The sequence below is a fragment of the Gopherus evgoodei genome, chromosome 2, assembly GCF_007399415.2.
Source record: "Gopherus evgoodei ecotype Sinaloan lineage chromosome 2, rGopEvg1_v1.p, whole genome shotgun sequence".
Taxonomy (NCBI): Eukaryota; Metazoa; Chordata; order Testudines; family Testudinidae; genus Gopherus; species Gopherus evgoodei.
The window spans coordinates 20,792,275-20,808,516 of record NC_044323.1 but is presented as its reverse complement, the minus strand read 5'-3'; the positions used below and the strand labels follow the sequence as shown (position 1 = coordinate 20,808,516).

At 39.9% G+C, this 16,242-nt stretch overlaps 1 protein-coding gene across 1 annotated transcript in view; it reads left to right on the top strand.

The window, feature by feature from the left end:
- The window catches only part of NCAPG2 (non-SMC condensin II complex subunit G2), a 156,654-nt gene that overhangs the window by 35,709 nt on the left and 104,703 nt on the right, over nt 1–16,242 (top strand). The window contains exons 8-9 of the mRNA XM_030550109.1: nt 2,131–2,200; nt 8,283–8,369. Of these exons, the coding sequence (XP_030405969.1) occupies nt 2,131–2,200; nt 8,283–8,369 (157 nt within the window). The remainder of the gene's footprint in view (nt 1–2,130; nt 2,201–8,282; nt 8,370–16,242) is intronic.

Sequence of the window (16,242 nt, the reverse complement as noted above, 5' to 3'; positions counted from 1 at the left end):
GAGAAGCTGTGGGCTTGGCACTGCAGGAAGGAGGAACTGCAGCCCAGATAGCAGGACTTTCCATGGGGACTGGGGGTACTGGGGCCCACGTGACTGCACGGTACCTCTCTGCTTTCCAGGCTGTGCCCTGCCCTGTCTCTGTGGATCTGGGCTGGGCACATCCTAGAGCTTCCTTCCATGGCTATAGCTCTCCAAAAAAATTTGTCTGCTGGGCTGCAGCCAGTGAAGAAAGTTCTGGGACATGCCTTTCAAAGTAGCAGCCCAACAAACTTCCCTGCAGCTGTCCAGCTTGTAGCCTCCCCTCTCAGCCATAGGTATGTTTCCAGGGCTGCAGAAAAAGTACTGTATGCTTGGATGCAGCCCCACAAACCTTCCTGTGGAGCTGCAGCCAGGGCAGGAAGTTTGGGATGTGCTAAGCACCAGCTGCAGATAGGTTTGCAGGGCTGCATCCAGGAAGGCCTGTTCTAGTGCTTGCTTCCTTGGCTTTCGCTCTGCAAATCTGCCTCTTGCTTATTGGCTGCCTTTTGATAATAGCAACTTGCTGGGAACTGAGAGGTAGCTAATAAGTGGAATGTACTGTATAAAAAAGATGCATAGTACTTGTTTCATGCAGAGACTCCAATTGACTCAGTAAGATTGTGCATAGAAGTCTGCCTCTGAGGAATAAGTTGTAGGATTGGCACCCAGTGGCCTGTTGTGTCAATGAAGATTTTTTTTTTTTTTAGTATTGATATTTTTTTCTTTTTAGCTGACTAAAAACCCAAGAACTCTCATGTTTTACAAACTAATCAACTAATGTTGTATTAAACATATTGTGAACCTAACTATATCGATCAGTAGCAACAGGTGGTTTAGCTGTGTACAATTCTCAGAGTGAATGGGAGCCGAATGGCCAAAATGTCCCGGAATCTCAAAATATACAGATGTTTGTCAGCCAAACTAAATATTTTGAACCAGATGCTTTCATGTTGTGTCTCCATATTTTTAAACAAATTACAAAACCACACAGGCTTATTTGTACGTGTTTTGGTTTTAAATTTATACATCCAGAAAAAGCTTGGCCCATGGCTTATATCCATGGCTAGGTAGTGCATGGCAAGCTGGGGTGTGAATGTACAGCATGCTACATGTGCAGTAGGGAATTTTTTAGTGCAGGATAGTAGGTCCGCACAATTTTGTACTTTTAGTACATTGCAGACTAGCATGCTGTACATGCAAACCCCATCTTGCCATGTACTAACTAGCCATGAAGACAACCCTCTGTCTTCATATATTTTTATGTTGTCTTACACAATGGGGCACCAGTCCTGATTGGAGTACTACAATTAAATACATTGCGGAATATGAAAAAATAGCACAGGTCCTCTAGATAGGGATAGAATTATATTTGCTTAATTGGAAGAATTTGTCTGGTTTGATAAATTACTAATTGTGTAGCATTTTACTGTGTTATAGTACCAGTTCAGAGATTTGCAGAGATTAATTGCCAAATTGTTCAGTAAAGATACCGAGTTATTCTTTCTAAGTTAAAATAATCTGCATAATACTTCTGATTTAGAACTGTTGTCTTTTTCGGATTTGCTTTTTAAATTTAAAGCTCTCGAGATTCAGTGCAAATATTTTATTCTATATAAATACATCCGTTCTCTCACTTCTGAAATGTACAAATACTATTATGCTTAGCTCTTTTGGTTGTAGTTCTTATTTCATTAATATAAGATTACAGCATGCATGCTGCCAAAGGAGACTGCACAATACTGTGCAACATCACTGTATTGCATATATTGGAATGCAAGCATGCCCTTATCTTTTTTTTTAAGATGAGGTAATATATAATACCTGCAATAATATTCAGTGGGTGCTTGGTTTTCTCTTTAAAATATATAGAATTTTAATGGCGGTTTCCTTTGAAATCTGTAACTGAGTAAACTTTATTTTCGTTTGTTGGTGTATTAATTACTAAAATAGATTTCTAGTTTTTGCTGGTATTAAAAACAGTGCTAAGAGAGAATGTGTAATACCCTCAATATTCTTTGCCGCTCAACACCAACAAACATTAACTTTTTACACAATATTTACTGTAAAGATGGTATAAGGTTTGATATTTCTTCTCTTAATTTGTTAACACAGATCTCTGATGGCATATGTTGCAGAAATTTATTTCAGGGCTTGGAAGAAGGCTTCAGGAGAGATATTAGAGGTATGTACTCTGCTTTGAACTTGCTATTAAGATTAGTTCATCTAAAGATTCTTTGAAATTGATCCAGTTAAAAGGTTCAGAATTATTTTTTCCTTTTGACAGCTCTATACGCACCTTTTTATTCAACATTTCTTCCTTCAGTTTGGCCTCTGGATTTGATGCCTTATTTGGGAGAGCAATCAGTTTTCAACAAACATTCCTCTGACCCATCTCCTGAGCACAACTGCTGCTTAATCTCCTGTCTTGAGAAGTAATACTGGAAGGAGAAAGATCTAAGAACTATAGTGTCTGAATTAATCATCCTAATTGACCATTTAAATTCAAATAGCATGTCTATCTTCTCTACCTTTTTTCAATCTTTTGTGGAATATTCCTGATTTAGTGGAAGAAACTGAAGGCCATCACCCCTTTTATATATTGTGGAGTTATAGCATTGAGTAGTGGCTGAGTGTGCGCATTTGCCCTGAAGGATAGTGCTTGCTAGAAGCTTTAGAGTTTACATGCTTAAGGTGCATTTCTTATGTGTTCATTTGTTTTCTCTCACTCGCTCATTCTCTATTTTTTTCTTCTTCTTTTAAGACGCTATGGTAAGAACTAGGTTTAAGATACTTTAGTATTATAGCCTTTCTGAAATAAAGCTTAACCTTTAGCTGTAGATATTTCTGACAAGCTTTGTAATATTTCTCTGCAACATTTTGGAGTTTCTCTGTTTTCGATAAGTAAATATAATGTAGTAACAGATGTAGGAAGTTTAGTATTTTTAAATTTAAAGCGATTTTTTTTATATGAAGCTTGTGAAAGAAGGAAGTAACTTCAGGTTTCATGGGTAACCTTAATTTCAGCATTTCCTAACTTTTGCATGCTTGCCTTTGCAATCTTAGCATTCACTTTATTGTACTTTCATGTTGTTGTGTTTTTTTTAAATGCAAACATATTTTATCCATTTGAACTGTATTGCCATACACTTATTTCAGAGTAGCAGCCGTGTTAGTTTGTATCTGCAAAAAGAACAGGAGTACTTGTGGCCTTAAAGACTAACAAATTTATTTCAGCATGAGCTTTCGTGAGCTACAGCTCACTTCTTTGGATGCATAGAATGGAACACACAGACAGGAGATATTTATACATTTAGAGAACATGAAAAGGTGGAAGTATGCATACCAACAGGAAGAGTCTAATCAATTGAGATGAGCTGCTGTCAGCAGGAGAAAAAGAACTTTTGAAGTGATAATTAAGTTGACCCATAGAAGGTGTGAGGAGAACTTAACATAGGGAAATAGATTCAATTAGTGTAATGACCCAACCATTCCCAGTCTCTGTTTAGGCCTGAGTTAATTGTATCTAATTTGCATATTAATTCGAGTTCAGCAGTCTCTCTTCGGAGTCTGTTTTTTGAAGTTTTTTTTGTTGCAAAAGTCTGTCACTGAGTGGTTAGAAAGGTTGAAGTATTCTCCCACTGGTTTTTGAATGTTTTGATTTCTGATGTCAGATTTTTGTCCATTTATTCTTTTGCGTAGAGACTGTCTGGTTTGGCCAATGTACATGGCAGAGGGGCATTGCTGGCACATATCACTTTGGTAGATGTGCAGGTGAACAAGCCCCTGATGGCGTGGCTGATGTGGTTAGGTCCTATGATGGTGTCACTTGACTAGATATGTGGACAGAGCTGGCATCGGGCTTTGTTGCAAGGATAGGTTCCTGGGTTAGTGTTTATGTTGTATGGTGTGCGGTTGCTGGTGAGTATTTGCTTCAGGTTGGGAGGCTGTCTATAAGCGAGGACTGGCCTGTCTCCCAAGATCTGTGAGAGTGAGGAATCATCTTTAAGGATAGGTTGTAGATCTTTGATGCGCTGGAGAGGTTTTAGTTGGGGGATGTAGGTGATGGCTAGTGGCATTCTGTTATTTTCTTTGTTGGACCTGTCGTTTTAGTAGGTGGCTTCTGGGTACTCTTCTGGCTCTGTCAATCTGTTTTTTCACTTCAGCAGGTGGGTATTGTAGTTTTAAGAATGCTTGATAGAAATCTTGTAGGTGTTTATCTCTATCTGAGGGATTGGAGCAAATACGGTTGTATCTTAGAGCTTGGCTGTAGACAATGGATCGTGTGGTGTGTCCTGGATGGAAGCTGGAGGCATGTAGGTAAGTATAGCGGTCAGTGGGTTTCTGGTATAGGGTGGTGGTAATGTGATCATTGCTTATTAGCACAGTAGTGTCTAGGAAATGGACTGCTTGTGTGGATTGGTCTAGGCTGAGGTTGATGGTGGGATGGATATTGTTTAAAATCACGGTGGAATTCCTTTAGGGCTTCTTTTCCATGAGTCCAGATGATGAAGATGTCATCAATGTAGCGCAAGTAGAGTAGGGGCATTAGGGAACGAGAGCTAAGGAAGCGTTGTTCTAAGTCAGCCATAAAGATGTTGGCATACTGAGAGTCCATGCGGGTACCCATAGCACTTCACTTAGTTTTTAAACAAGGTTAGAATCTTTTAGATACCCAGCATAAATCTTTGCCACTTGAGCTAACATAATAACTGACAGCAGTTGTAGGTTGTCATCCTCTATGTAGACCAGCCACTAGAAGGGAGGTAAGGCACAGTGGGTTTACAATGTGTTTGCTGACAAGTGAAGAATGTTAAGACTCAGAAATCTTGGTTCAGTTGCAGGTTCTGAGGGAAGGTGAACTAGACCCTTCTTCCTCTGTTCTTTCCAGACTTTTCTTGACCTCTTGTCCTGGTCTTAGGCTCTCCCTCAGTCTTCCCCCACTTCCCAACCTTGCCATTACCACAAGCTCAGTTCCTCTCCTTCCTTCTCATTACCAGGGCACCAACAGGGGAAGCATTGGGCATACACAAGTGTCTGTACTCTCTGTTCCTATGCTCAGCATCAGGGCAACCCTGGACAGCTGAAAGGAACAACTGCAGGGAAAGTTGACCCCTCCAGTCCTGAACTTGAGCATACTTAGTGTAGACAGTCATCAGAGAATCTGCCAAACTCTAACAAGTCTCTACTGAACACCTCTGAACTGAGAAATTGAGAAGCCTGTAATTTTGACCAAATTTTCAAGGGGACAGCAAACAGCACATCCTTGATACCTGACCACTGTCCTAGCTAAATTTCAAGTCCCTGCTCTAAAGCATGGAGATATTTTATATCCCTAACCTTGTTCTGAGAAATGGCTGAACAATTTTTGATGAAACACAAAAAAAAATCAGTCCAAGAGAGACATGGAAAAATTTAGCTCAAAATAGTTAGCTATAAGTATGACCCTTTGTTTTTGGTTTTTATTTTATTTTATTTTTTTCCCTGGGAATTTCAGTGTTTATTACTACAACCACAAAGCAGGTGAAAATCAATGGAAAAAACTATTAAAACTTTTTCTGGGTAATATCTAGGTTTATTTTGGTGGACGGAAGAACAGGGAAAGAAGTATTCTCAGTAGAGCAGGGGTTCTCAAAATGTGAGTTGGGACCCCAAAGTGGGTAGCAAGTCCATTTTAGCCCCAGGGCTGGCTTAGATTTGCTGGGACCCAGGGCTGAAGCCCAAGCCCCACAACCTGGGGCTGAAGCCAAAGCCTGAAGGCTTCAGTCCTGAATGGTGGGGCTCAGGTTACAGGCCTGGGGCTGAATCTCTTGGGCTTCAGCTTTGGCCCTCCCCCCCACTCCCCAGATCAGTGGAGCTCAGGCTTTGGTCCCCACTCCTGGTGTATGTAGTAGTTTTTGTTGTCAGAAGGGGGTCGTGGTGCAATGAAGTTTGGGAACCCGTGCAGTAGATTAATGCTTTGATGAATGGAAGTCAGTGTGACTTGCTGAAGAACTAAAACAACTGAAAACAGTGCCACCTCTGAGTTTAAAAAAACAATAAATCTCTAATCCCCAAATCAAATGAAAAGTTTTAATAGTTTACTGTTGTAGACTTAGAACTATTAGACTTTAAATATTTACAGTTAATACTTGAGCCACACAATTTGCAGCACATACGTTCAGTTTCGTCCTTTTCTCCTGTTTTTTGTTTTAAAAAAAAACCACTTTTGAATACTTTCTTGTCTTCTGAAACACATTCTGATACAGATTTTCGTTTTCTTCCTATTTTAGTGTGTCAGATCTTTAAACCGTTATCTGTAGGTTTGTGGATTAATTGCATTTAATTCAAGAGATTAACTAAAAAAATTAATCTTAATTAATCACACTGTTAAACAAGACCAGTTGAAATGTGTTAAATATTTTTGGATGTTTTTCTACACTTTCAAATATATTTCAATTACAACACAGAATACAAAGTGTACAGTGCTCATAACAAGTACTGCAGTGCAATCTCTTTATCACAAAAGTTTGTTACATAACTGAACTCAAAAACAAAACAATATAAAACTTAGAGTCTACAAGTCCACTCAGTCCTACTTTTTATTCAGCCAATCATTAAGAAAAACAAGTTTGTTTACATTTACAGGAGATAATGCTGGCCGCTTCTTAGTTACAATGTCACCTGAAAGTGAGAACAGGCATTCGCATGGCACTGTTGTAGCTGGCATCGTAAACTATTATATGCCAGATGTGCTAAAGATTCATATGCCTCTTCATGCTTCGGCCATTGTTCCAGAGGACATACTTCCAGGCTGATGATGCGCATTTTCTTAAAAAAAAACAAACAAAAAAAACAAGAAAAATTAATTAAATTTTGTGATTGAACTTCTTGGGGGAGAATTGTATGTCTCCTGCTCTGCTTTACCTGCATTCTGCCATATATTTCATGTTATAGCAGTCTCGGATAATGACCCAGCACATGTTTTGTTTTAATAACACTTTCACTGGAAATTTGACAAAATGCAAAGATACTAATGTGAGATTTCTAAAGGTAGCTGCAGCACTTGATCCAGGATTTAAGAATCTGAAGTGCCTTCCAAAATCTGAGGGTTGAGGTGTGGAACTTGCTTTCAGAAGTCTTGGAAGAGCAGCACTCTGATACAGAAACTACAGAACACAAACCACCAAGAAAGAAATTCAACCTTCTGTTGGTGGCATCTGACTCAGATGATGATAAACATGCGTTGGTCTGCATTGCTTTGGATTATCATCGATCAAAACCCAACATCAGAATGGACGCATGTCCTCTGGAATGGTGGTTGAAGCTTGAAGGGACATGTGAATCTTTAGTGCGTCTGGCATATAAATAACTTGCGATGCCAGCTAGAATAGTGCCATGCAAATACCTGTTCTCACTTTCAGCTGACATTGTAAACAAGAAGCACTATCTTGTTTGTCTGAGGGACTGGCAGAACAAGAAATCAGGACTGATTGGACTTGTAGGCTCTAAAGATTAACATTGTTTCATTTTTGAATGTAGGATTTTTTGTACCTAGTTCTACATTTGTAAGTTCAACTTTCATGATAAAAATTGCTTGTATTAAGTGAATTGAAAAATACTATTTATTTTGTTTTTTACAGTGCAAATAATTGCAATAAAAATAGTGAGCACTGTACACTTTGTATTCTATGTTGTAATTGAAATCAATATATTTGAAAATGTAGAAAAATCCAGAATATTTAAATAAGTGGTATTCTATTATTGTTTAACAATGTGATTAATCTTGATTATTTTTTTAAATCACCTGACAGCCCTACTTGTCTAACAGCTTGAAATGTATACGTGGTGGGTGTGAGATTCATCAGTATATTCAGATGCTCATGTACTTCAAATTTGCATGTTTGACTAATTATTTATTGTGTGCATCTTCTAGTCTAATATACCCTTACTTCAACAGGCAGCTTTGCATATACGCACAGACTAATGTGTTATTGTAATAAATATATCTCATGCAATATATTGTCTTTTCCTAATAAAACAAGTTATTTTTTATGTATCTGAATGATACAAAAGTAGGGTGAAAATTGGGGGGAAAAATAATAATTTTGTAAAATCTGGGATTTTTTCAGTAAAAATCAGTTTAAACTGAAAACAGAGTGGCTTAGCTATAAGCATCTGAAAACAGTATGACAATGTAAAGTATCAAGCAACCTTAAGTAAATCACTACCGATGCAGCCTATAATCTTGTGTGTTAACTGTCATTTGTAATGCATTTTTACTTTAGATTCTTGAGCATAATTGTATTCAGGATTTCATGCATCATGGAATTCATCTTCCTAGGAGTTCTCCAGTGCATCCTAAAGTGAGAGAGGTATGTTATTGTCAAACATGACATACAGTACTAGCACAATGTGTTCTTTAAAGTCTTTTTTTCAAAATCAGATTACTGTAATATGAGAATATTCTGTTTGTTTTAAATATATTTATGTTAAGAATAGTGTACTGATTCTGAAAATCTATTAATTTGCTTTAGTTAACTGGAAATATTGGCTATCTGAACAAGTTAAAGGAGCACTTACATAGTTTAGGTACAAATTTCAGTTGTGTTCAAGATCAAAAAATAGAAGGAGGGATTTTGCACAATTTAATATAAATTTATGTATAATTTATGTTGAATTTTCATAATATTAAAATAAAATCTTTTAAAAGGTTTTTGTTTGTACTTATATACTTCCCTGCATTGTTTGCAACCTAAGCATTGTATCTTACGTAAAAGCACAGTGAACTTGACTAGAAATTGTCACACTGCCAATTTATTTTAAAATGAGGGAAATGAAAAACAATAGAGATGGTGAAAAAATTGCTTTTGAAGTTCATTATTCTATGTTGCATTAGTATCATAGGTAAGAAGTTTTGACTTTAAGCCCATTAGTGTCCCCTGTGTTTTAAAATTACATTGTCTGCTGTGCCGATCGCATGTAAGCTGTTTTCAAGAAATCAGCTTTAAAAAGAATTAGTTCTCAACTGAATGCTAATATAACTTTTAAAATTCTTCTTTTTCCATTAGTTTAGGACAGAGGTGGGCAAACGACGGCCCGTGGGCCATGCGTGAACATATAGTGAGGAGATGTCTTTATAAAATATATATATAAAAAACATGAAAAGGTGGGAGCTGCCAAACCAACTCTAAGAGGCTAATTAATTAAGATGAACTGTTGTCAGCAGGAGAAGAAAAATTTGAGTGATAATGAAGATAACCCATTTAAGACAGTTTGACAAGATACTTAACATGGGGGAAATAGATTCAATGTGTGTAATGGATCAACCATTCCCAGTCTCTATTTAAGCCTAAATTGATAGTATCTAGTTTGCATATCAATTCAAGTTCAGCAGTTTCTCCTTGGAGTCTGTTTTTGAAGCTTTTCAGTTGCAAAATTGCCACCTTTAAATCTGTTACTGAATGGCCAGAGAGGTTGAAGTGTTCTCCTACTGGTTTTTGAATGTTATGATTCCTGATGGTGTGGGTGATGTGATTAGGTCCTATGATGATGCCACTTGACTAAATATGTGGACAGAGTTGGCATCGGGCTTTGTTGCAAGGATAGGTTCCTGGGCTAGTGTTTTTGTTGTGTGGTTGCTGGTGAGTATTTGCTTCAGATTAGGGGGCTCTCTGTAAGCAAGGACAGGTCTGTCTCCCAAGATCTGTGAGAGTGAGTGATCATCTTTCAAGATAGGTTGTAGATCTTTGATGCACTGGAAAGGTTTTAGTTGGGGGCTGAAGGTAACGGCTAGTGGTGTTCTGTTAATAACTAAAACCTCTCCAGTGCATCATCAAAGATCTGTAACCTATCCTGATAGTACCCCTGTTCTTTTTGTGTTTTTGTGGATACGGACTGACACGACTGCTACTCTGAAACCTGCTATGCTTTTGGTTTTTGACATACAGCAGTGCCTGTTGCTTTCAATATTTTAATTTTATATAAATTAGAAGAATTCAGTTATAAACTTCTTCACTCTTTAGACTATTGTATGTTTCAGAGTAAGCTTTAATTCTTGAAATATTTTGAGTCTGCATTTTCAATCTATTAGGAATCAATGTTTTGATTGTTTGGATCTATCTCATGGCAGAGACTTTGGAGATGAAGGCATGCAATTATGTAGTAGTCTTATTATTCAGTGTACAATAAGATTTCAGTGAGCATTTCATAATAAAACTTTGATATCCGGGAAGGATAGTTTTGTTCCGTAAGTGATCTGCACATATTTAAAAATAATTATTACAGGAACTGTTTCTTGTATTTTGTAGAGGCTTCCTTTTACTGCAGGCATCTATGAAATGATTTAAATAACTTGTATTTTTTAAAACATGCATTTAAATTGGGTTGAGGCTTTTTAAAACTAATTTTAATATTTGCAAATTTATTTTTTGCGATTTTAGATTAAAAAATTTATAGTGAACTAAATTTCTAAGCGCTGTTTGTAGTAGTTGGTAGGATATCTTATTTCAATATTATAAAATCATGATAGCCAAAAAACAAAATATTGAAAATTAAGGACTTGTTCCTGCAGCACTTAAGCAAATATGTAATTTTACTCACATGAGTAATGCAACTGACTTCTGTATGTTTACTTGTGTACATAATATTAAGCACCTGCATAAATATTTGCAGCATCAGCAGCAAAAATTCTTTCTATAAAGATATATTCCCTTAGTGACAATGAAAAGCTATGTAAACTTTCAGTACAGTAACTCCTCACTTAATGTTATCCCAGTTAACGTTGTTACATCACTGGTCTATTAGAGAACATACTCATTTAAAGTTGTGCAATGTTTGTTTATAATGTTTTTGGCTGTGAGGGCTTGAAACCAGGGTGAGCCTGTAGCCAACCCTATCAGCTTCCTTCCTCTTCTCTCCCCTGCCCCAGCACCTCCTGCCCTCTGGCAGCCCCGTGGATCAGCAACTCCCCACTCCTTCCCCATGCCTCTCACCTGCAGCAATCGCTGTTTCATGGCTTTCAGGAGGCTCTGGGAGAGAGGAGCAAGGAGGCGACATGCAGCACCCCCCTCCCCCCCCAGCACCCCAGAGCCTCCTGAATGCTGCAAAACAGCTGATTGGTGGGGGTGGGAGGCACACAGCTTCCCCCTTTCTTCCCGGCACCTCCCACCCGCAGCAATCATCTGTTTTGCGGCATTTAGGAGGCTGGGGGGAGGGAGGAGCGAGGACGTGCTGTGCTCAGAGGGAGGGGGTGGAGTAGGGGCAGGAAGAGGCAGCATGGGGCCTCGGGGGAAGGGGTAGATGGGGGTAGGCCTGGGGCAGAGCCAGGGGTTGAGGCCTCCTCCCCGCATCCCCCCTGGCACTTTGGAAAGAACAGCAAGAGGAGCAGCCGGACGATCACCCTCTGACTTCACCACCTCTGACTCCTCCACCTCAACCAAGCTGCTTCTTCGAGTACTGTCCCTGTGGGTGCTCCGCTTCACATGACGGAGCGTCTTTGTGCCATTGATCGGAGGCTTTTCATAGCAGTGCTTGGTCAGACCGTACACACGCTCCTGTCTGTCCCGTTGAGCGCACGTGCGCAGCCTGCCTCCTTCAGTTCCTTCTCACCGTCCTTGGCTGAAGACAGAGGGCAACAGCCCTTTCTCCCTGGAATTTAAAAAAAAATGGAAATTAGTACTTACTGTAGTTAGCTTGTTTTTTAAAAATATAAAAATAAAAAATTATTCTTTGCTTTAATTTTCTCTAGTTCGTTGTTACCCCCTTAGGCCATGAACATTAACATTAAGGACTATGCCAGGTTACCCTGGCTTTAAGAGATGTGGCTCGTGCCATGAGGTAATGCCTAGATCTGATGGTCACTCTCACTGTGGGAGGTGCCTGGGATGTCTATTCCTTCTAAGTGCGTTCATTACAGCAACTCGAAGGCACAAGTCCACTGAAACCGGGACCTCCACCTGAAGATGATCCTAATGAAGAAATCTCTTCTCCCAGGGTCAGACAAGGATGACCACAGGTCCTCTGGAAAGTGCTCACCAGTGTGGTCTGAACCATCAAGGAGCACGGCTCCATCTTCCTCCTCAGAAAAGAGGAAGAGAGCCTCGACCTCTGTGCAGCAGGAACCATAGAAAAAGAAATAGTCCCTTGCGTGGTCTCTACCTCCGGTGCTGATGGCTAAGAGTGAGTTCATATGACTCTCCCGGCACCTCTGGCACCAGCCGTGCTGCAGAGCCGGAAGACAAAAAGGAGGAGACGAGATACAAACCACCACATGTCTTCTCCATGGCACTGACAACTGTGCTGGCACTGACCATGCCACCGCCCCTGGTACTGTCCACATTGTTACCATCGACATCTACCTTGGCATGGACATCAGGGCTGGCACCACCAAGGACCTGGCACCAACCAAATCGAACCACAAGCCTCCCGGTAGACAAAGCGATTTGAAGGTACCGACACCATCGGTACCACAACACTTGCTCATGCATGCTGACATCACCATGTCATTGCTACCACAGTCACCCCTTCTCGGCACCTACAACTATTAGGGCACATGGCTTGCCACTGCATATGTGGTAAAGCACGCCAGGCTTGCACATGTGGTGCCTTCAAAGCTGGCTGAACTCAGTGTACAGACCTACCAAACACAACATACATAGACTAGTCAAACCACCCTCAAGGTCCTGGAGTCTTTCAGATGGTAGGTGACATCAGCAAATCTAATGACAGATATTCCCTTCCAGCAAACCCCAACCTCAGTACTGATCACAACAGACACATCTCTATTGAGTTGAGAAGCATACTTAGACCACCACACAGCACAAGGCAAGTGATCACCAGCTGAAACATACCTCCACATAAATCTGGAGCTCAGAAAAGTGAGAAATGCCTGCCATCACTTCTTCCCTCTAATAAGGAAGAGATCCATCTGAGACGTGACAGACGACATAGCATGCGTGTTCTACATCAACAGGGAAGGGGGTGAGCCCACTCCCCCTGCACCAAAGTTATGATGCTATGGAGCTGGTGTATCTGCTACAATATAGACATCTCAGCCTCTTATATTCCTGGATGCCAAAACACCACCACAGACACCCTCATCAGAAAATTCTCATGGGAACACGAATGGGAAATGAACCCCACAACCCTCCACAGAATATTCAGACATTGGGGGTTCCCTTCCATTGACTAATTTGCCATGTCCCAGAACCACAAATGCATCCAGTTCTGTTCCAGAGCAGGACTTGGCCCCCAAACCTTAGGGGATGTCTTTCTAATCTGGAGGGGCACCTCACTTATGTATGTGCTCCCACCAATACCTCTACTCCACAGAGTCCTACCCAAAATACAGGAAGACAACGCCACAATCGTTCTGATTGCCCCAGCATGGCTCAGACCCTTTCCTGTTATGTCTGTCGATCCGTCTGCCACAGACTCCCCCGGTAACACAAGACCTTCTGTCGCAGGACAATGGACAAGCCCTACATCCACAACTAGAGAAGCTTCACCTGAAAGCATGGTTCCATGAATGCGCGCTAACCTGTTCAGAACAAGTGAAAAATATTTTACTAAACAGCAGATGCAAATCTACACCACTACTTACCAGCAGCAATGGAAGCGTTTCTGCATGTGGTGTTCAAACAGATCGCTACATGTACTGCACCATTACTGACAGTACTAGACTATTTGGTTGAACTGAAGAATTCAGGGCTATCATTAAGCTCTATCAAAGTTCGCCACGCAGCGATTAATACTTTCTATGACAAAATCAAGGTTTTCACACACCCTATTACAGAGCGCTTCATGGTTGGTCTACAAAATCTCTATCTGGAAGTACATTCTCCTATCCCCATGTGGGACCTCATGAGACCTCCATTTGAACCAATGGCTACCTGCTCCTTACTTCACCTGTTCATGAAGGTGGCTTTCCTAGTGGCCACTACCTTCTCTAGATGAGTTAGCGAGATTATTACTCTAATGGCCAACCCACCCTACCCCCTTTTTCTTTTAAGGATCAGGTCATTTTATTACCTCATCCAAAGTGTCATCAACCTTCCATATCAACCAACTCATTCACCTTTCCACATTCCATCCCAAACCACGCACATGCTCACAGGATGCAACACTGCACACCCTAGATGTCAGACGGGCAATCGCCTTTTACCTGGATAGGAGATCTTTTTCCAAAAATCACTGAGACTTTGGCTTGACAATGAAATGATCCAAAGGATCAGCAATATCCAAACAATGACTTTCGAAATGGTTATCAAACTGGATTTGTCTGTTACAAAACAAGGGAAATAGAACCTCCTACAGGCATCAGATCCCATTTCACACATACCATGGCAACTTCCTTGGCCTTTCTTCACAACGTACCCATTTCAGAAATTTGCAAAGCTACCACTTGGGCATCAGAACATACCTTTACCAATCACTATGCCATTACACAATTCTCCAGGGATGATGCCATACTAGGCCTTTTAGTCCTCTCTACTTCAGTTAGCCACATACCTCCAAAATCCCCTCCCACACCCCCCCATCCATGATGGGTACATTGACCTGTAGTGCAGCACCCACAGGGACAGCACTCGAAAAAGAGAGGATTAATCACCTTGTGCAGAACTGAAGTTCTTTTGAGATGTGTTCCTCTGTGGGTGCTCCACTACCCACACTCCTCCACTCTGTTTTGGAGTTTTATACAAGGTAGACAAGGAACCGAGGGGTGAGAGCTGCTCACTCATACTCAACCAGACAGGCGCCGCAAGACAGCTGGAGCACACACGCCTCCTGACCAAGCACTGCTATGGAAAAGCCTTTGATCAATGACGCCGGGACCGTCACCTGAAGTGGAGCACCCACACTGTGACACATCTCGAAGAACCTCAGTTACTGCACAGGGTGAGTAACTTTCTCTTCACAATCATTTATTACTGAGTACAGTATTAAATTGTTTAAAATTTTTTAAAACTTACACTGTATGTGTGTAATGTCTTTTTGTCTGGTGAAAAAACCTCCCCTGGAACCTAACCTTCCCTATTTACATTAATTCTTATGGGGAAATTTGATTCATTTAACATCATTTCACTTAAAGTCGCATTTTTTAAAAACCTAACTACAACGTTAAGCGAGGAGTTACTGTACATTTAACAAAGTTATTGTGAACTTCTTATACACACAGACTAAAGTTTTCAAAACCCTATATTTAGGCACCTAAGAGTGGTGCTTTAAAAAAAAAAAAAAAAAAAGACCTAAGTGACTTCGAAGTCAATGGGTCTTTTGCTCCTAAGTACAAACCTGACGAAATATATAGTCTGGTCAAAACATTTCACCTTTTTGGACTGGGGATAGTTAAAAATATCAGGTGGTGGTGGCTGCAAATAAAGCATGTGCTATTCACTTATAAATGTTTGTGGTTTTTAACAGTAAAGATGTTAATGAGGCCTTGGTCTTTTTTCAGCATAGATGAACCTTTCAAGTGAAACTTCTTAGTAGACGAGAACAGTCTTTTTTTAAAAATCTGAAATTCTAGTGACAATTAGGAAATTAAAGAAATATATACAAATAATTTGTCTGAGTAATTTGACATATTTTTTTCTTCCAGTTTTATAATCTATGAATACAAAAATCTGAATTAAACTTGAATTCAACTTCATTTAAAAAAATCATTGTTATCCACCTATAAATAAGTGATGTTGAGTTTGTTCATAATTAAAACAGAATTCCATGGATTACGGAGTTAGCCCATCATTATCAGAGAAATTCCATGGCCTCTTGACTCAACACTTCCCCCTGCCCCACCCCAAATCTCTCCTTCCTTTCCTCAGCCAAAATTTGTGCTAGATACATAATACACATCTTACCTCTGAAGATTATCACTTACGGACTTTCTTTCATTTATGGGCTAACTTTCCTTTTAAGTACTTGAAATATTCCACTGAGAGGTAATTGCATTTAGAGTTCTGATGGAACGCTTCAAATGAAGGAGCTGCCCTGTAACACCTCTGAGCAACTGGCACAAGTAGTCCTGCAATTTTATCTTTGTTCCTTCTGTTTGTGCTATTCTGTTTTTAGTTTTTAGTTTTTATAGTTGAATTAAGGAAAAGCTGAGGACCTCAGTATTAGATACTTCTAAATACAAGCTTTTAAATCTTGTGTATTACGTGGAGTGAATATGCCCTCTTCTGACCATGTCAGTGTCCATTTCTTTAATAATAAATAATCTACTGTAGTAATGTATTTGGAGGACAT